This window comes from Piliocolobus tephrosceles, chromosome 4, assembly GCF_002776525.5.
Source record: "Piliocolobus tephrosceles isolate RC106 chromosome 4, ASM277652v3, whole genome shotgun sequence".
In the NCBI taxonomy this organism is placed as follows: Eukaryota; Metazoa; Chordata; class Mammalia; order Primates; family Cercopithecidae; genus Piliocolobus; species Piliocolobus tephrosceles.
In genome coordinates, this window is record NC_045437.1 from 141,395,892 (window position 1) to 141,417,303 (window position 21,412).

At 46.8% G+C, this 21,412-nt stretch overlaps 1 protein-coding gene across 1 annotated transcript in view; it reads right to left on the minus strand.

Moving 5' to 3' along the window:
* Positions 1-21,412, minus strand: part of ABLIM3 (actin binding LIM protein family member 3) — a 119,812-nt gene that overhangs the window by 34,219 nt on the left and 64,181 nt on the right. Inside the window, exons 6-8 of the mRNA XM_023227081.2 lie at positions 19,457-19,583; positions 15,762-15,855; positions 9,588-9,675 (exon numbers count right to left, since the gene is read on the minus strand). Coding sequence (XP_023082849.1) covers positions 9,588-9,675; positions 15,762-15,855; positions 19,457-19,583 — 309 coding nt within the window. The remainder of the gene's footprint in view (positions 1-9,587; positions 9,676-15,761; positions 15,856-19,456; positions 19,584-21,412) is intronic.

The window sequence follows — 21,412 nt, forward strand, 5'->3', positions numbered from 1 at the left end:
CCTAAGTAGCTGGGACTACAGATGCGTGCCACTACACCCGGCTAACTTTTTGTATTTTTAGTAGAGATGGGGTTTCACCATGTCAGCCAGGATGGTCTCGATATCCTGACCTCATGATCTGGCCCCCTCAGCCTCCCAAAGTGCTGGGATTACAGGTGTGAGCCACCATGCTCAGCCTCTGGATTTTTTTTCACCATAGCAGGATGAGGTTTCTCAGACCTCTGCCTTTATGACAGCAGCACTATCTTTGTGGCAATAGACTGGGAGGAAACTTGGAATTGTTCCTTTAAAATCTCCATGCACATAAACCAACCCAAATGCCCATCAATCAATGAGTAGATAAAGAAACTGTGATATATAGATACCATATATATACATATGATAGAATACTACTCAGCCATAAAAGGAACAAAATAATGGCATTCACAGCAACCTGGATGAAATTGGAGGCCGTTATTCTAAGTGAAGTAACTCAGGAATGGAAAACCAAATATTGTATGTTCTCATTCACAAGTGAGAGCTAAGCTATGAGGATGCAAAGGCATAAGAATGACACAATGGACTTTGGGGACTCAGGGGTAAGGTTGGGAAAGAGGTGAGGGATAAAAGACTACAAATTGGGTGCATTGTGTCCTGCTTAGGTGATGGGTGCACTAAAATCTCACAAAACATCACTAAAGAGCTTCCAAACACCACCTATTCCCTGATTACCTATGGAAATAAAAAATTGAAAAGCACCTTCATCCACATAAACAAATGCAGTAGATCCAAAAACGGAATATTGTTCAGCTGTAAAAGGAATGACCTACTGATACATGCTACGGTACGGATGAACCTAGAAAGCATTATTCTCAGGGCAAGAAGCCAGTCACAAAAGAACATAGATTGTATGGTTCCATCTGAATGAGCCATACAAAAATGATAAATCCATAGAGACAGAAAACAGATTGGTGATTGCCAGGGGTTGGGGGAGAGGGGAACGGGAAGTGACTTCTTAATGGCATGTATGAGGCTTCCTTTTGAAGTGATGAAAATGATTTGGAACTAGATAGAGGTGGTGGTTGTACAACATTGTGAATGCACTAAAAGCTACGGAATTGTACACTTTAGAATGGTTAATTTTATGTTATGAGAATTTTACATTAACATAAAAAATTTCCCACTCCTCTCCTCCCAGCAGGTGAACTGCTTCTGTAGACCAAGGCACTCTGTTGCTCCTTTGTTACTGAAAGTGCCAAACTTGGCAGGAGAAAGGAGCGAACAATGCTGTTGAATCTGCCCTGTAATAACAACAATGTGATCATTATAATCTTGGGCGTTAGTAAATCTTTACTGGTATCAGGCACTCTATGTATAATTTGATGTAATCTTCTTAAGGGGTTCCAATCCTGGCTACATCACTTACTAGCTGCATCGTCTAGAGCAAGTCAGTTGCCTCTCTGTGCCTTGGTTTCCCTATTTATAAAACAGGGATGACAACAGTATCTGCCTCATAGATTTGGTTTGAGGATTAATGAGTTAATCCATGCACAGCACTTAGAACAGTGTCTGCCTATGTCAGGGACTATATAAGTGTTGGTTATTGTTGTTATTATTGTCTCCTCTCTTCTACCTACAAAAATAATCTGTGTGCCAGGATCTAGTTTGGGGAAGGGGAGAGCAGTAAAAGGGAGATTTGAGGGGAGCAGGAAGCTGGGGCCTGGGCGGGCGAGGGGGCTGCAACACATGGCAGGCTGGCCATGCAGGTGGAGTCACTGAACAGAAGCCTGGCTTGGTTGCCAGCACACCCTCCTGGGAGGTTGGGCTTGTGCCCAGGGACAAGGGCACCTCAGGAGAAGTGGGAAAGACCAGCTTGCCTGGAGCTGACATGATGAAGTGGGCCTGAAGCTTAATAAAGAGGCTGGACGGAGAAAAGTGCTTAGTTACCGTGGAGAATATCGGGCAGGATGAGGAGAATGGCAATTCCGAGGTGCCTTGTAATTCACAAGAAATCATAGGTGCTGATAATAACAGTTGGGTCAGTAATTAAAGTATATTGAGTGCTTAGTATGTGCCAGGCCCTAAGTATTCTTATTATTCCTATTGTTACTATTATAACTAATATTTATGGAGTGTCGATGCCAGGCCTTGTGTCACACACTTTACAACAATAGTGTTTAAATATGAAAAATAATAACTGCCATTTATTGAGTACATATGCCGCACCTTATGCTAAATATTCTTAAAAATGATGATAATATTGACAACAGCAAGCACTTACTAGTGCATTGCATCATGGGAATGGCCATTTCTATATAACTGGCTGGTTATCAGGAGCTCAGACTGGCAGAACCAGCAGTGCTAGGCCCTGGGCGGAGTTTTTACCATGCATTCATTAGTTCATTTAATCTTCACAGCAGCCTTGTGAGATGGAGCCTAGCCTCATCCCTCTTTACAGATGGGAAGTTGGGGGTTAAGGAGCTTGGATTCTAACCTGCTTGTCCATCTCTGTCTCCCTACCCTGGCCTGGGTGTGGGCAACAGGTACTCAGACTCTCTGGAATTTCTCTGCTGAGCCTATCGGGACATGCTGCCTCTCTGTGCTGATGGTGGCTGGCCAGGCCCTCTGGCCCGCTGCATGGAGGCAGCCAGTCTGGGCAGGAGAGCATGAGACCAAATATAAAAAGAAACAGGGAGAAGAACAACCTGATGGTGCTCATGGGCCCCTCCACCCAGCTGTGCTGCTCCTCGATGCTTCTCAGTTCTGTGAGCCGATCAATCTTCTTTTGCCTAACATAGTTTGAGTTAGGTTTCTGTCACCTGAAAAGTCTAGACTAATAAAACGTCTCATCGAGCTAAAAGCTGAATATCTGACAAGTTCTTGACTTGCCCAGCAGGCAATTTTGTTTCTCAGAAAATAGAGGAAGTAAGCCGGGAAATTGCTACTCTGGACCTAATTCTGACCAACATGGACAAATTGACTGCTGAAGTCGATGTGACATGTGATAGGCGAGAAAACGGCCACATTGGCATGAGTTTGTGGTGACCTGAGAGAGGAGAAGCTGGAAACAAACTTTAGAAATACAAACCTTTAGCTACTACACTGTAATACTTTCTATATGATTCAAGATGCTTGGTAACCCTTAAAATCTAGGAAAAAAAGGCAGCTCATCAAAAATTAAAATATACTCTATTTAAAATGAAATATGCTTAGTAGAGTCAGACTTTAGGAAGTATCAATTTAGTATAGTAACAGAATATGTCTGAAGAATCTAAAATTAGGTAGCAGGATTGGGGAAACATAAGATTTAAAGTTTTTAAGCGTAACTCCTACAACTGAAGCTGTCAGTGGAGAAATCCAATTTAAAGTAATAATGCTAAACTACGAAATTATAGCAACCAATACTACAATAGTGCCTTTTAGAGGGTGGTTTCATGAAATGCGTAGATGATGACTGAGGGCTGGCGTTCCACAACCCATCACAACGGGAGGCCCTCACTTGAACATCTCTTAGCTTAGTGCACCTTTTCAAGAGTTACATCCCAGCCGTGCCAGAAATACACAGCTCCTGAAACCAGGACCTTATATCCTCTGAGCTAAAAATAATAATAATAAAAAAAGTAATCTGAAATAGATTCAGTTACACAAGAGAAGGGTTTGTTGTAATTATCAAAACAAGCCTTCGAGATTCTGTTTCGGATTTGTCTTAACACAGAACCAAGGCTCTTCACTTTATTTTGGCCCATGGACACCTCTGAAAATCTGATGAAAGCTATGGACTCTCTCCCTAGAGAAACACACCTAGCATGCAAAATTTAGTAAGCAATTTCAGAAGACTTACAGAGTTCAAAAGGCTGACCATGAACCAGTTTAAGAATTCTGGTGATAGATATAAGAAAATTGCCTCCAAGCAATTTCACAAGATTCATAGAATTCAAAAGGCTGACCATGAACCAGTTTAAGAATTCTGGTAATAGGCCGGGCACGGTGGCTCAAGCCTGTAATCCCAGCACTTTGGGAGGCCGAGACGGGCGGATCACGAGGTCAGGAGATCGAGACCATCCTGGCTAACACGGTGAAACCCCGTCTCTACTAAAAATACAAAAACTAGCTGGGCGAGGTGGCGGGCGCCTGTAGTCTCAGCTATTCAGGAGGCTGAGACAGGAGAATGGCGTAAACCCGGGAGGTGGAGCTTGCAGTGAGCTGAGATCCGGCCACTGCACTCCAGTCCGGGCGACAGAGCAAGACTCCGCCTCAAAAAACAAAAACAAAAACAAGAATTCTGGTAATAGATATAAGAAAATTGCCTCCAAGAACCCTAGCAAGACAAGCCCACCTTGGCCAAGTGGTGTATGCTCTTTAAACTTTCAATCTCATCCTCTAAAATGAGGACATTAATCGTTTTTAGCTGATAGGGTTGTTGTGAGGATAAAATGGGATACTGTGTTTGAAACTCTTAGTACAGTACTTGGCACATAGTAAATGCTCAACAAATACCAACAAATAATATTATATTATTAACAATAATAAAATGATGGCATTTTATTATTAATATTTTTATTATTAATATTATCATTATTATTGGTGAGACCTACAATTTGTTATAATACTTTCCTTTAGCAGAGCAGGGTTTGTCCAGTATTTTATAAATGATTTCCTGCCTTGTGGGTTTTAGTTAACTACACAAATGATAACAGAGAATTGTTTAAAAATGTGCAGCTGAACTTGCGTAATTCCAGGGTTATTGTCTCAGGTCTTAGAACAGGGGGGTATTTGGTGTAGACAGAAGGGGAGAAGAGTCTATTTTCTCCCTTTTCCTGGGTACAGGCACATTTAGAACAAGAGCAAAATTTGTCTCGTGAACCACATTTGGGATTTTAAAAAACTCTCACTGATCCAGTAACTGCAACCTCTGGGATTTCAGTATAAGTTTTGCCCTGAACCTGCAGCATTTTGGCCATTATTTTGCTGCACAAAGTGAGTGACCTAATTTCCTGATGAAGCCCAAACGACGGGTTTGGATAACAAACAGATTAGATATTTGGCATCTTTACAAACACAGTTAAAAGATTGAATACACAACAGAACTTAAAACAAATAAAACTTGCTCTTGTCTCCTGGGGCCCCAGAAGTTCTCCTCCAGACAGACGTCAGACTTCTCCCAATTAGAGCCCATCAGAAAGCCATCACATAGCAATTAAAACACAAACAAACTCACCCAAAGAATCTCCCAAGGACCATTTGCCAGTACCATGCTGTGTCCAGCTCCAGAACTGACAAGGCTGGGTTTGTAAGCTTTGCAGGCATCCCAACACTCTCCCTCTCTTATATAAGTTGCTTTATGGAGTCCCCAGTGCCTTCACATTCACTCTTGCCCCTAATGTTCATGAGGGTCTTGTGGCATATGGTGCCAGGTAAGTGGGCCTGCCTCAGGTTACCTTGTACTGCTTCCGCCCACCCAGGGAGGGCCTTTGCACTCGCTGTTCTCGCTGCCTCCTCAATCTTCCTGCCCTTTTCAGCCTCCCACCTTCTACTCATTTTCAAGGTCTTGGCTTGAAATATCCCTTTTTAAGGGCACCTTCCCTGGCTTCCCAGACTAGAGCAGGGGCTTTATAACACACGCCCATTGTTCCAAACTTTCTCTGTGCAGCACTTGTCACATCTTGTCATTGAATGTTTACACTTCTATTTGGCACTGTTGGTTTCTCTTTCTGGAGAGTGAACTCCACCAGGGCAGCAAGCATGCTTGCCTCACTCATCTTGGAATGCCCAACATGTAGCAGAGAGCCTGGCACATAGCGTGGCCCCCAGTTTGAGTGGATCAGTGAAAGACAGTGATGCTATCCTCATTTTACAGGTGAAGGAAGAGACCCAGAGAAGGAAGTCACTTCTCAAGGCCACAGCGTATTAGTGGAATTGCTGACGCTTGAACCCACGAGTCCTGGCTCTCAGCCATTTCTTTACACTCCTGAGCTACCCAGGAGCAGGGTTTTTTTTGCCACTTCTGGGGTATATCATATTGAATCCTGGTGTCCCCACTTGGTGAGGGTGTCCAAGGCCCAGATCTCAGCGGTAGCAGAACCCCCACAAGACACCCACAGCCCAAGTGAGCTTGACTCTAGCACTGTTTGGCCTGGTCCCCCTCATTCCAGGATCACTTAGCATCCTTTGAGGCAAGTCCTTGAAGGCCCTGCAATTACTCCCACTCTCCCAGGAGCCAGGAGGAGAGGGATGGAGATAATTAATGAGAGGGTGACAGGCCCGTCTTCATTACTAAGAATGTCTCCCACCCTTGGAGGCATTTCCGCTGTAGGTTTAATGGTGCATTCTCTCTCAGGATCACAAAGCTACGCACTTTACTTCCTTGCTTAACTCTTTCAGCATCTGTGGGAAGTTGGAAGAGTGAAGGCACTAAGAGTGAAGGCACTAAAGTGTGAGGCTGTGAGCTCCATGAGGGCAGGGCCTTTGACTGATTTGCTCACTGCCACACCTTCAGTTGTGAGAACAACAGCAGGGACGCAGTAGACACTCAATCAATATTTGCTAAATGAATGAATGAACTGGGAGCTTCCCATGTGTCAGGAAATTACTACACCTATATCTCATAGCAACTGTTCTCGGTCTAGTTTACACATTAGGCAGCCAAGGTTCAGAGAGTTAAGAGACTTGCCCAAGGTCAAAAACTTAGTAATCAGTGGAGCCAGGATCCCTGCTGAGGAACTATGGGTCAAATCACCAAACAGGGAAAGACTAAGATTAGGAATTCAGGCAGGGAGGCAAAGATGTGGTTTACTCTAGTGATATCCAGGTAGGGATGAGAATGGGAGGGCAGTTTCAATACTAGGAGGCAGTGTTCACCAGGGAAGGAGGAGAGGAATGTTGTACAACAAATTTTCAAGCCAAGTGCAAACTCTAGGTTCCCATGGCGGTCAGGATGAACGTATGGTGCAGGTTGCTGAGCCTCGTAACACTGGGTCCTACAGTAGGAATCACTCAAGAACCCAGGCAACGAAGGATTGGTGTGCACAGTAAGGGGCAGGGACCTGAGTATCAGGCAGGGCCTGGGTCCCAGGGATAAAATGGAAAGAGCCCTGGAGGGAACTGCAAGGCCAGGCCCTGCTCTGCCCCTACATGCTCCCATTCTCACACAAGTCTCTTCCTTTCTCTGGGTCTATTTTCCCCATCTCTGCAATGAGGGTTGGCACTTTACAGTTTAGAGTGACTCTGGGATCCTTACTCCTCCAGCATCAGTTCATATAAGTAAGTAGACAGCATCTTAGAAATGGTCACTTTGTTTAACCTAACATAGGAATTCCTGCTCCAGGATTCTTAGCAGATGGCACAACAGTTTCTATTCGGTAGCTCTAGGCCAGTGGTTCTCCACTGAGGATGATTTTGACCCCCTGGGGACATGTGGCAATATCTGACACATTTTTGATTGTCAGTGGGAAGAAGCACATGGTTGGCATCTAGTGGGTAGGGACCAAGGATGCCACCAAATACCCTACAATGCACAGGACAGCCCACAGTGTCACCAGTGCTGAGGCTGAGGAAATCGGCTGTAGGCACAGGGGGACTCATTCCATCTTGAGGGAACTCATGGCTGTGGGCATTGTGGTTAGGACAAGCTGATACTGACACACTCCCTGTAACTGCTGCCCTGGCCTTAGATCGACTTGGTGGAAGGGCCCGAATTCCTTCTCAAGATGGCTATCCAATCACAGCGACTCCACCAACGACATTCACCTGTGGAGGGAGTACGCATGGGCCAGTGTCAGGGTTGGGGGACCAGCGCCAGGAGCACAGGACCTTAGAGAGGAGGCCAACAACTCTCATACGAGCTGGAGGGGACCAGGGGCAGACAGAGGGCTGTGGGGATGTGGGGAGAGGAGACTGTTAAATTGTGGGCGGGGTTGGGGGAATCTTGGGTGTCGATGGAAGCATGTAGTGACTGAACTGGGTCTCAAATGATAGGATTTCCAAAGAAGGGCACAGGAAGACAAGGGAAAGGGCCACGAGTTCATTTCAAGGCCAAACAAAGTCTTGCCACAAGGCCCATTTCATCCACCCTGCTCGCCTCCCAGCTGCATCTCACCTCCACCTGCACCCCGGCCACACAGGCTCTGCTCGCTCTCATGCACTCGCCATTTCTTCACCCACCTCAGAGTCTTGCAAGCTCTGTCCTCTCAGTTTGGTGCATCCTATTCTGCGTTTTGTTCAGTGCTACAGTCTGGATGTTTGTGTGTCCCCCATATCCATATGCCAAAATTCTAGCCCCCAAGGTGATAGTCTTAGGAGGTGGGGCTTTTCGGGAGGTGATTAGGTCATGGGATCAGTGCCCTTATAAAAGAGGCCCCAGAGGGCTGCCTTGCCCCTTCCATCATGTGCGGAAACAGAGAGAAGGTGCCATCTCTGAGAAAGTGGGCCCACATCAGACACCACATCTATTGGACCCTTGGTCATGGACTTCCCAGCTTCCAGAACTGTGAGAAATAGATTTCTGCTTATAAGCTGCCCTGTCTGTATCTCAGTCTGCTCAGGTTATAACAGCCCAGATGAACTACAACACCAGTTAACACCCGCTCGTGGTCTGGATCTCAGCTCCTGGCCCTTCTTCAGGGAGCCCTCCTGGATACTCCTCCTACTCCGTTATGTGCTCTCGAAGCCCCACACTTCTCTCCTTCATAACACTTATCACGGCTGACGTTTATTTGTGTGATTATGGATTAATGCCCATCTCCTTCAGGGGACTGTAGGGCTGGGTGAGCCTCACCATGGATGCTGGCACAGAGCCTGCACATGGCAGGGCTCAAGGAACAGTCGTTGAGTGGATGAATAAACCATCAAAAGTCGGTTTTGGCAACTCAGGTGTCAGGTATGTTCAAGGCTACAAAGGAAGCCTGGGACCTCGGCAAGATTTTAAATGCTAGGCTGAAGTGTGTGTAGCTAAATAGGCAGACAGGGAGGGGCCCCAAAGAGCAGAGCAGTGCCAAGAGCACGTGATGCCCTGGGATGGTGGCCTGGGCGGAGGGTAGAGGACTCAGCAGAATCTGCAGACTAATTAGGAGACTGTTGTAAGAATCCTGGGGTAAGAGGGCTGGGAAGCAGCAGAAGGAAAGCAGCTCTGGTTAGCTTTGTGGGGACGACTGACACTCCTCATTCCTCTGTGCATTCTAAGAGTCCCTGGGAAGCCCCGAGCAGCAGCCTGGCATGATGCTATGAGATGTGGGGAGAAGGAGGTGGAGTAGAGGCTGTGATGCTATAGACACTTTGCAACCCAGGCATCCCTCTGAGGTTCTCTGACCCCTTGGCCCTGTGCAGCTCAGCTTTCCACCCCCAGGCAGAGCCAGGAGAGTCTGCTCAGAGCACTGCCAGGAAAGCAGGCCAGCTGGGCAGCGGGTGGAGGTGCACAGAGACGGAAGGCAGATTACATGTCACTTCATATTAGCTACACCGGCAACCTTCCCGATCCGCCCAGAGAGGGGCCAATTAATTGCAATTCTGAGGACAAGCCAAAAGCCAAGATAACACGGAACCTGAAGGAGACTGCATCTCCTTTCCAGTCACGAGCAGATCGGAAGGCCTTACAGAGGGTCAGATTTGCTTACCTGTGAGGTACATCTCCTCTCCTTCGGTGAACATCTGGTGGCAGCGTACACACCTGGCACAGGTTGGGTGGTAGTGCTTCCCTCCTGCCTATGGAAATGAAGAGATGAAGCAGGAGGTGAGAGCCAGGGCTGCTGTCTAGTGGGGCAAATTGGGTTTCAATCTTCCCTGGGTACATTAATGTTGTTCACATCTTCATGGCCCTAAAGTCGGTTGGAGCTACCCAAGGGAGTCCACAACCATCTAAAAGCCCAGCCAGGAAGCTTCCTGATTCACTCCATGGGTCCCTGATGGCAGTTCAGGGGACTTCCCTGAATACCTGCTCTTCTATTCTGACACTGGAAAGGACCCTTCAGAGGCCACTGGTCCAACCTCCTCATTTCCAGAGGAGGAAACAGGCTTGCTTTGAGGACATTCCAGCATTTCCCCAAGTGAGGGGCCCTTACCTCAATGTTACATGAAATGATTTTAAGTGGTACATGAACTTGGGATTTAATAACATTGGACCAATGGGAAAAAAAAAAGATCCTTTCAGTCCTTTATACATTCTTCTGATTTTGTCAAGGAGGAAGTACCAGTTCGGTGCTCATGTGTCTTTAACATCTATCCAAAACTTACGAATCTGCCTTTTAAAGAATGAGAACAGGTGTGAGGCTTGGAACCTCCTCGTGCAGTAGAATCTAGCTAGAACTCTATTTTCAGGTTACATGCAATATGGCAAGTGATACTGGCTTTCCTGTTATGTCGTATATAAGTTTTCTTACATATAAGGGGGCCAACTTCAAGACAACTTAAAGTATTGTGGAAGAATGAGCACATGAGGCTCACAGGCATGGCAAAAATTGTGAGACTGGCACACAAAAGACAGAGTTTTAGAGCTCAGTGGGTGATTTATGACCCATTGTAGAACCTCAGATCCCCAGACCAGTCCTGTGAGTCTTGCACCTGGGTGTGTCCAGCCCTACCCCAGCTCACCCCAGTGTGGATTTGGTGAGTGCCTTTCCCTATTTTCACTTTCCTTCCCCATCACTATTTAAATTCAAAATGAAAATAATTTGCAGCTGCAAAGACTTCCATGAGGGGAAGAAACAGCCCCTGAGAAGGGTGTGCCTCAAGAGTTCACCGCAAGCCAGCAGCATGTTGGGTCCAGATCTGTGTGAGCCAGTCACCAGCTCAGCACTCGCTTCTGGAGTCACAATTCTGACACCAAAATCCCAGCCAAGAGGGCTTGTTGTAAAAGGGACCTTGAGTGGCGGCTCCAGCATTTGTATATGCAGGAGCTTGGTGCAGCAATTGGGCTGGCAGGTGGGCCTTGTTTGAAGAAATATTTTGCAACATCAGGGCAGGGTTTTCTTTGAGGGAGGGTAATGCCCAGGGGAAACTGATGGATGTTAGGGGTTCTTAAAGGTCCCTGTCCAAGCCGTCACTTGATGTGATACTAATGGGTTCCTTCCAATTCAAAAATTATAATTGCATAACAATAAGACCTATTTCCAAAGTTAGATTTTTGTTTGTTTGTTTTTTTAAATGTGGGGGCAGTGGAAGATTGCTGAGACGGGCTTGCCTATTCTGGAGATATTCTCTCTATTCTAAAAACTTAGCAAGAATGTGGGAAAGGCAGATTTTTACAAAAAGAAAAAAATCTCCAATATTCCTTCTTTCTCCCCATTTGTTTATATGGCCTCATACCAACGAGATAGTGTCCTTGTCATCATCAAAGCAAATATGTTCAAACTTTGGAAGGAGCTTGCTATTTTCCCAAGCTGGAATGTGTGGGACTGATTCCCTTGTAGCATGACAAGGATAATCGGTTTAATTAGCAGCCTCTTCCTACTCTGTGTCTCTTTATCATTTCGATTATAGACCTGTTTTCCAGTGTGGCAACAGCGCCTTGGCAAAACTGAAGCCTAGCATTTTCCTAAATGTCATGCCCCACTACCTCGCCCCAGCTGAAAGAGGCTTCATGCCCATTTCAGCACCCCCAGTCTTGGATGGTGTTGAAAACAGTTTGAGCAAAGGGAGGTTAGGGCAGCCAGCACCCAGAGTAAGCAAAAGCCACGTCAGCTAGCTGAGATGAACCATTTTGTCTATTAGTGAACTGTAATCAGGAAAATAGTAAAGAAAAATGGCAAAAAATTGGTACCTCAAAACAGAGCCCTATTTGAAAGGACTGAAAATGGCAAACCAGGTTCAAAAATGTAGCAACAAGTAACAGGTTGTGGTCATTTTTGGTGAGGAAACAGACAAGGATGGAAGAGTGCCAATGACAGTCATTGAGCTCTGTCACTGAGGAAGGGACCATGGGGTGGCCTAGGGAGGAAATGGGAAGGGACAGGATGAGAAGAGAAGGAGAAACAATTTAATTGAATGCCTGCAGTGTGCCAGACGATGTGCTGGGCTCTGCCTTGGGCCACTGTTGTTCCTGCATGGCCATCATTCTTTCTTTCTTCTTCCAGAAACAGTCCCAAGCCTTTCCTTGGTGGGGCTACCTCTCCTCCATATCAGTCCACAGGGTTAAGTAGTGCTGACCCCACCAATGAGCATATTCCAACTTTGTGGGCACAGTTAGCGGTCCAAGGATGGGCCTGAGATTGTCCAATGAGAGTTAGTTCCAGAATGCTTGCTGAGCTATTAGAAAAGAGAAGCTCTTTTTTCCACTGGGGATGCCAGCTGATAGAATCTAAGCCTGGGGCAACTGGTGTCCAACTTTCCCATCACCAAGAAGAACCTCCTGAGAATAAATTCAACCTGGAAGAAAGTAAGCCAAGATGGCTGGGGATTCTAAATGATTTTCCTTAAGCACTGGATCCAGCTCCTGGGCTTTTTGTTATGGGAGCTGAGAAACTTCCTTTCTGTTGCAGCCCAAAAAGTCTTGACTAACATGTTCATTAGGAATTAAATGACAGTAGTATTGTCTATTGATAGATACAGACTAAGAGGACGTATCTTGCTTAAGGCTTCGGGGCTAGAAGTGGTAAAATCTGAATTCAAGTCTGTTTTACTGCAGCCATGTCTATTTCCTGACATCATGCTAACTCGAAGACCCACGAGTGGCTGAGAGCTGTGGGTATCAGTGTGGATATAGCAGCCTGGAGTCCTAGATTTTAACTCTGTCTCTACCAGAAGTGCTGCTTGTGACCTTGGAAAAACACTGCATGTCTTGGTCTCACTTTTCTCATCTGTAAAATGAAGAGGTTGAAGTAGTTGATTGCTAAAAGTCTCTTCCAGCTCTAAGAAAAAAAAATCAATAAATCCAAGATGCTAATGGAGCCTTGTAGAACTGGAATCAATCGAAACTCAGTCACAAGAGCTGCCTGGGAGGAACAGTCTACCACAATGCTAAACAACGGTAACTCTCGGGGAAATGGCAGCCGCCACCAAAAGGATTTCAAAGCAGCTTGGAAATGCTGAACAAATTCCCATCTGCGGCCCCATCTGTAATCTAAGTTCTTTCTTTCTGGAAAGAAAAGTTTCCTTTTGTGATATTTCTCACTCCATTGACCCTTCAACCTACTATACACTCTGGATGCCTCTTCCCCACCGTTCTGCAAAGCCAACAAACGACTCTTCTGAAGGTGACCTTTCTCACATCCAACAGCTTTTCCGCAGCCGGCGCAGTCCTTCACTGCTCTACAGTTTGACCAACACTCTGACCTCGCCATGTTTTCTGAAGCTCTGTCCTTTCACTGAATCCCTGATTCTCCTCCTATATCTTCCTCTGCTACCTCCTCAGTCTCTTTCTGAGTAGCTTTCACTGTAAGCAGCTGCTCACCAAGGTTGGTGTCAGCATCCTTCCTTGCTCTCTTTCCTCTGTCTTGGAAATCCTGAGTGGTGCTATTATTCAAAGCCTCGTGTTTATAAGATTGGCTCCTCCAGGCTGAGCTTTGTTCCTGAGCTCTGATACATATTTCTTTTCTTTTCTCATTTTTCTTGCCTTGGACAGGATCTTGCTCTGTTGTCCAGGCTGGAGTGTAGCGGTGCAATCTCAACTCACGTTGCTCCACCTCTCAGGCTCAAGGGATCCTCTGGAATGGCTAGGACTACAAGTGTGCACCATCACGCCTGGCTAATTTTGTTTGTTTTTTGTAGAGATGAAGTCTCACTATGTTACCTAGGTTGGTCTTGAACTCCTGGACTCAAGTGATTATCCTATCTTGGTATCCCAAAATGCCAGGATTACAGGTGTGAGCCACCGCTCCCAGCCTCTGATCTGTATTTCTGACTGCCTTCTGGAAATACTCCTGGGACTTCAATCACAACTCATCCTAAATGGTACTTGCCATGTTTCTGCCAGATCAGCTTTTTCCCCTGTCGTCCCCAGTTCTGCCAATGACACCAGGCTTCCTATCCCTCAAAAATGGGTAATTCCTTGGTGCAACTTTTAGCTGCTTCTCCTTCAATCCTCATGTCTGTAAGCTGCCCCTCAGTTGCAGAGTGACTGGAATTCTACTTCCATAGGGCTGGGCACAAGGGTGGCTTCCCTCTTCATTGCTACTGTACCTCTTGAGTCATTCCTGCCTGGGTCATGCAGAGGCCTCCTCACTCGTCCCTTCCAGCTTCCTTCCTTCAAATGTAGCCTGTGTACATTATCACGTCATCCTCCCGGAAGCCCAGCTCTAACCAGGACGTTCCTGCCCAGTCTCTCCACAATGCTCCCTTGCCCAGTGAGTCACATGTAAACTCCACCCTGGTATCTCAGGCCCTCAGAAACCCACCCCCAACAACCCTTCCTGGACTCATGCCTTGTCCTCTGCATCGCACTCCTTACGGCTCTCTGGAGATGCTTAAATGTTTCCCAGCACTGTTCATTTGTTTATATCTCATTGTCTCTGACTCTCTCCATCAATTCTTCACATAGTAACCAGAGAAATCTTTTTAAAAACATGATCTTATCATGTTAGTCCTTGGTTTAAAACTCTCCAATGGCTTTCAATTGCACGCAGTATAAAACCCAAACTTCTAAACATGGTCTACAAAGTCCTACATGGTATGTCATATATGATATACTCCTATATTTCATCCTCCGCTATCCTCAATTTGTAGAATTCAGCCACACTGGCAGACTGGGTCAGCTATTGTGAGCAGAATCATTAATTCAGCCAAATTTGGACATTTGGTTGTGGTTACCATGAGTGTTGTGTTGAGAAAAATCCTGCAGCCACAATTCTGTGTGGGTTCTCTGTTTTTGAATGGGTCAAGCTCATTCTTCCTCTATCTCTTCCCACCTCAGGCCCCTTCAGGGATGGCTCTTTCATCCTCAGGGCTCTGCTCCAATGCATGCCCTCAGAGAGTTCCTCTTGGTTGCTACATCCCCTCCTGCTGAGTCCACATGTGGCGGCAGAATTGTTCTCAACAAAGCACTCACGGTAACCACAACCAACTGGCCAGATTTGGCAGAATGAATGATTCTACTTACAATACTTGATCCTATCTGATCCTCTAGCTATTGTTAGATGCAAAAACTAAGGCCTAGAAGAGCAAAGATACTTACTCAAAATCCAAGCAGGAGTTAGCAGTAGAATCAGTATTAGAGCTCAATTATTCCTGTTAGGCTATTATTTTTCCTTTCCACTGAGCTCTTCCCTGTTTCTAATTCATCAAGGTGGGTGGTCCCAAAGTATAGGAAGATAGCTTCTAGACCCACAGGGTATAGGAAGAAAGGCCAGAAAGACCAGTGCACAGGGGCTCAGCAAGGGTGTTGCAGGTTGTCTGTCACTGCAGAAGGAGTCATACATGGAAGGCTGGGGAGAGGCGTTGCCATGGTGGCAAAGAAGGGCTTAGGGAGCAAGCTGCTAGACAAGCTGACTCTTAAATCAGCACATTACCAAATACTAAAAAAAAAAAATAAAACATAAAAAAGACTTCCATCCTCCGGCAGGGCTGGGAGGAAAATCCTAATGTCACTCTCTAGAAATCTGTCTGGGTCCGAATCAAAGATACAACTGATTTTCCCAGCACACTATTTTTTGAACCAGGAAGAATTTTGTCCACCTTCTCATTTTGGGGTTTCCCAGAGATCTCAGCAAGGTTATCTGCTGAAGGTCATGTAGCAAGCAAAGGTGGAGGAGGCAAAGGCTATAGGAAAAAAGATGTGGGGTGACTTTCTCCTTCTGTGATGACTTTTTGGAGGCACAGGTCACCCTGCTACATCTTCACCGTTACTTACACCCACTCACCTCCAAGACTCTGCCACTGATGTATCGGTCACAAGTCTCACATTTAATGCCAAACTGGGCGTGGTAGTCAGACTCGCAGTATGGAACACCATCCCTGCAAGAAGAAGTTCACAGAGGATGAGGAAGCTAGAGAGGATCAGTGAAGGTGTGCACGGCAGTTAGATTCAGGACCTGCAGCCTGTGGTGACTGAGCCAAAGTTCGATGCTCCTCCTTTAATAAACAATTTCATCTGTATGAAACAATCATCCGACTGTACTCCCAGATCAGTGTACGACAGGAAGCCTCCTGGGACCACCTCCCGTGTCCTCCATTTTTACTCAATGCTTATCACTTGGCGGACAGTGATAAGATTGTTATCTCTTATTCTTATACTACCCCCATGACTAATAGTCACTAACATTTCTTGCTGGTGTGTGCCGGGCTCTTTGATGGTGTTTGATGACAACCCTTTGAGTCAGAATTATTAGTATCCCCATTGTGTAGGTGAGAAAACCCAAGCATAGAGCACTTTAGTAACTTGTCCCAGGCCACCCAGGATAACCTAGAGCTGGGATTCAAACCCAGGTGGTCTGGTTTCTCACCCAGGTTGTCATGAGGATTAAAGGAGATGGGTCTGGTGTACCCTAGGGCTCAGGACAGTGCCTAGCCATACTGAGTACTCAGCAAATGGCAGCTGGAGGTCGCCATGATTGGCTGAGAGGGGGTCTTTGAGGAGGACATTTGGTTCTCAATTCTCTAGGACTGATGTAGAGATAATTGGGGGCATCGGAGAGCTTAGCTTAGCTTCTGGGCCCTGCCTCGCTCTAATGACCAAGTCTGAACTCTGAGGAGAGAGAAACATTTCTTTCACTTTTGGGTGTAAGAGAACTTGGCTCAGACACTGAGAGACCTAAAGGAGAGGCACATCACTTTTCCATCTCGAAGCTGTTGCCCTGTTGAGGTTGCTGGGGGTCCACCCTGACAGAAGCAGCAGTGAGAACTCCTATCTGACCAAGGTCTGGAGGTGTGACTGTGCCCACAAGGCAAGGACTTGTTTGTGAGCCCTTGAGACAAACCTCCCCCAACCCTTTCAACTCCTCCCCCGCTCAATCAGGTTCTCACTCTGTGGGTGCAGGAGGATAGCTCTGCAGGGAGAAAAAGTCATTTGTTAGAAGGTGGATGTGATGAGCCAACAAGATTTGAGTATAAATGCCAACACAATCTCTTTTGGATCCATTGTTGGTGAGGCCTTGGGGAATTAGCAATATACAATTCTAAAAGAGGATGGTAAAATGAGTATTTACTGGGCACTTACTGGGTGCTAAGCACAGATCTCTGAGCCCTTACACAACCCTTTGGGTAGATTATCTTCTCTCCATTTTTATAAATAAGAAAACTGAGACTCTGAGCAGTGGAGTCCCTTGCCAAGGTCACACAGGCTGGGTTTCTACCCTCGGCATCTGATGCCTGAGCCAGTGCTTCTGAGCCCCTGCCACTCTGCCAGCAGCCAGGTAAGGGGCCCAGCGCTAGGCTGTAGGGATACCGGGTGTGGTAGGCAATCTGGGCTGGGCCTCCTCGAGAGGAGCTCTGAACAATCCCTAAGTCCCTAGAGAATTGTGATTTAGGATTCCAGACTCAAGCATTCCTGGCCAGCAACGTACTAAAGGCACTCCTTGCTTGGCAGGCATAGAGGGGAATGCCAAACTCCTGCTAGCATGGCATTGAGAGCTCTTGGTGATGTGACCTCAGCTCACCTATGCAGCCCAGGATCTGGCCTCACCTGGGCACATATTTGAGCTCCTATACAGGATGGAGATGTCCAACACTCACCTACCACCCTGGCCTTGCCCAGGCTGGCCATGCTGCCTAGAAACTCTCCTTCTTTGCATTTTTGAGTCTTGCCCCCACCTTCCATGGAGCTCTCAGAGATTCAAGATTCTACTTCATGCTAGTTAGTAGTCATCTCTTCTTTCTCTGAATATTCACAGCCCTTTACTTGTTATCTTGGACACAGGCAGGTGTTGTTTGCCCAGCATCCATTTCCCCTTCTGCTGGTAATAGTACCTCACCTGGATTTCCCTATGGAAGCCACCCCTTCCCAGTTGAGGTCCCTGTGGGTCACCAGGGGCTGCTCTCTGGCTCTAGGGTTCAGATCCTCTGGGTCACTGATTGGTCAGGAATGGGTATGTGACCTAACAGTAGCCAAATCAGAGGTAGCCCTGGGACGTTTGCTGGAGTTCCTGGGAAGGAGGCCGCTTCCTCTGCTAGGCTTGGTATGAAAGCCTGGAGTGTTGGCAATCTTCTTTGCACTTGGGGAGGGCCAGGCTGAGAACTAATCCACCATGAAGACAGCAGAGAAAGACAGGGACAGAGAGAGAGAGAGAAAGAGAAAGAGAGAGAGAGAGAGAAAGAGAAAGAGAAAGAGAGAGAGAGAAAGAGAAAGAGAGAGAGAGAAAGAGAAAGAGAGAGAGAGAAAGAGAAAGAGAGAGAGAGAGAGAGAGAAAGAGAGACAAAAAGATAGACAGAGAAAGACAGAGACTTCTGAAGTACTAATGACATCCTTAAGCCCCTGGACTCCTCCATGCCTGAAGCCAGTGTGCCTCCGTTCTTCCCATTTCTGTGAGTTAATAAACTCCTATTTTTGCTTTTAATTGAGTTGGAGTGGGGTTTTCTGTCGCTTAGGATCAAAAAGGTCTTAAAGAATAAAGCTTGTCTGGGCTCCTGATCACACATTCCCTGGTGTCATAATTCTTCATGAATGCAGCATATGTTTCCCGTATTAGAATACAGCGTCTTGACAGGAGAAGCATGTGTGTTGCAGCTCTGTGTGCTTGCCACTGCCTGGCATCAGGCCAGAGAGTGGCATCTAGAAGCATCTGGGGTCATGTGGTATCAAAGCTGTGACAAAGGGTCTGTGTTGATGATTGCTTTTAGGTACTTGAGTATATAAATGTGGTCCCTGGGGCCTAGCAACAAGGGGACGCTTGTCTAATACCACAGTGTGTGGGTCACTGGAGGTTGGCCTCTCTGGATACCTGTGCACCCATCACCTCCTCTCGTTGCCATTAAAGTCATTCAGCAACTATATTACTGACTGTGGGTCAGGCGTGGCTGTCAGGGCAGGGGATATAGCAGTGATTAAAACAAAGCCCCTGTCCTGGTGGGGACAGAGATTAAACACTATTATTGGAGCAAGTTATTTACTCTCTCAAGTCTAAGTATTCAGGGGGGATAAATTCGTCAAAGGGGCAGTTATGAGGATTTAAAGTGATACAAAGTGGTGAGTTTCTTCTCCATAATTAAAGCACAATAAATGGTAGGTAGTATTACTAGCATTATTACAAAGTTACCAGGGATAAATATGTAATTATCAATGGTGGCAGCCTGTGTGAAGGAAACAAACAAGGTACTCTGAGGGCCCAAAATGGGGCAGTAAATGAGAGACGGCCAGAGGAGAAGGCATGGGGACCAAGACCAGAAGGGAGAGAAGTGCCGGCAGGTGTATGAGGAACAGGGAGGGTGTCTCGGGCAGAGGGAACCCCCTTGGGAGGGTCCAACAGGGGAAAGAGGCTACTGGGAAAGATGCCGTTTGGCCAGAGTGCAGCAGCAGATGGAAAGGAAGGGAGACGATGCTGGAAGTGGGCATGGGCCTGATGGGGCAGGCCCCACAGAATGCAGATGCTCAGGCAGCTGGGGCGGGAGCAGGGGGACCCACTTGCTGATGTACTCCCCGGTGAGGATGACGCTGCAGGTCTGGCACTTGAAGCAGCTGACGTGCCACTGCTTGTCCAGAGCCAGGAGTGACTGGCCGTGCTTGATCTCCTCCTTGCACCCGGCACAGTCTGCAGAGACAAGAGGACACTGCTGAGCAAAGCACCCTGGGCCGTTTGACCCCTGCTATCTCAGGCTCACATTGAGGAAACCCCTCCCTGAACACCAGTGTTCCCATAGTTGCTCCCACCCTGACACTGGCAGCTGCCCAGAGGCTCTCCCAAGGGAGAGGAAAGGCCACTGGAGCCCTGGCCTCTTGACAAGGGGTCTTGGTGTAGGGGAGAAAGAAAGACCTCCCTGCTTGTCATCAAGACCACATTGTTCACTGAAAGTGGACCCTGCGCTGCTTCCAGCCCTCCTCAAATTGCTAACTAAGCTCTGCTGCTGTCCATGACCTTGCCATCTGCAGTGTCAGCATCACCTGGAAGCTGACAGTGTGCAGCATTGCAGGCCCCACCCAGACCTCTTGAATTTTAATAAGACCTCCGTGCAGAGTAAAGTTTAAGAAGCACTGCTCCTGGGGTTGGGCTAAGTATACATTTTTTCAAACTCTTGGGCTATATACTCAATGGCAAGGGCTGTGTTTATATTTTGTGGTTAAATCTATTCCTTTGCCTAGCACAATGCTCAGCCCATAACAGGAACTCAAAGCATATTTACTGAATGTGTATGAATGAATGGGCCTGATGGTACCCAGGCAACAAACAGAATTTCCACGCCCACCCCTTCCCCATTGTGCTTCACACATTAAACATGTGCCTTCCCAGGTGGCAAGGATTATAGGGTCTGATAAGACTGTCCCAAACCAGAAAGGTGCTCTCACTCCCTGTCATGGTCACCCTGGAATGTGAGTCGGGACCAACAGAATGTGGGCCAAGCCTAGCATCAGCTTGTTGCTCAATGAATGTCTGGAGAGGGTCCGGAAATGGAGCCAACATCCAAGGCACTTGGCAACTGCTGGGAATTCAGACCTAGCCAACCGGATAACCCACTTTGGAGGAGGAAAGGGTCATGGGGAAAAGTTGACCAGAGGAAAAACTTCTCTGTTGGCTCCATAAGACAAATGCACACTTGGGAGTAGTGAGGAGAGCAGAAACTGCATGTAAAGTTAGGGGATGCTGGCTGGACAGCCCCCACATCCAGCTGGGAGACTGTCCTAGAAGAAAAGATGATGTGTCTGCAAATCTAGGAAGGGTGGTGGGTCCAGCTGGCTGTGTGGAGGGTCTGGGGCCCTGAGGAAGTGTTTGTATGAGTCAGTTCCCACAGTACTCCGCCTCTTGGCTGTTGCATGCCTTTCTAACATGCCTTAGTACAAGTTGGGGGCAGAAAGGTCTCTACTTGCAAAACGCTTCAAGCCCCAGGCCTTCAGATGGAGGTTGGGAGAAGAAAGAGTTTTGGGATTTATCTCTCTTCCTTTCTATTCTCCTGGGGTAAGTCTATAAGTCTACTTGCACCCCCTGCCCAATAATTAGACTCCAGAATGCAATAGCTTAGAGAGGTCAGGTACTCCCTTCTCTTTTATAGATAGACAGGGATCTGAAATGACTTGTCCATGCTCAGTATAGAGGAACCCAAGGACTGTAGACACCTGGTCAAGCTTTCTAGGCCACTAATACTGAACTTGTATCTCTGTGGGCCTCCCCAACAGGGCCTCAAAATTCCACGGGGGTTTGGAGCTCATAGAGTATTTGGTCAAACATCCCACCCAATGCAGTAACCTACAGCATTCTTGACAAGTGGGCACCGCTCCTCTGCTTAATCACCTCCAGTAGTGGGCAGTTTAACCCCTCCTGAGGAAGGATTGGTGAGGAAGTCCACTCTGCCCTTAGACAGGTATGATTGTCATGACTGTCTTCTTTTTTTTTTTTTTTTTTTTTTTTTTTTTTTTTTTTTTTTTTTT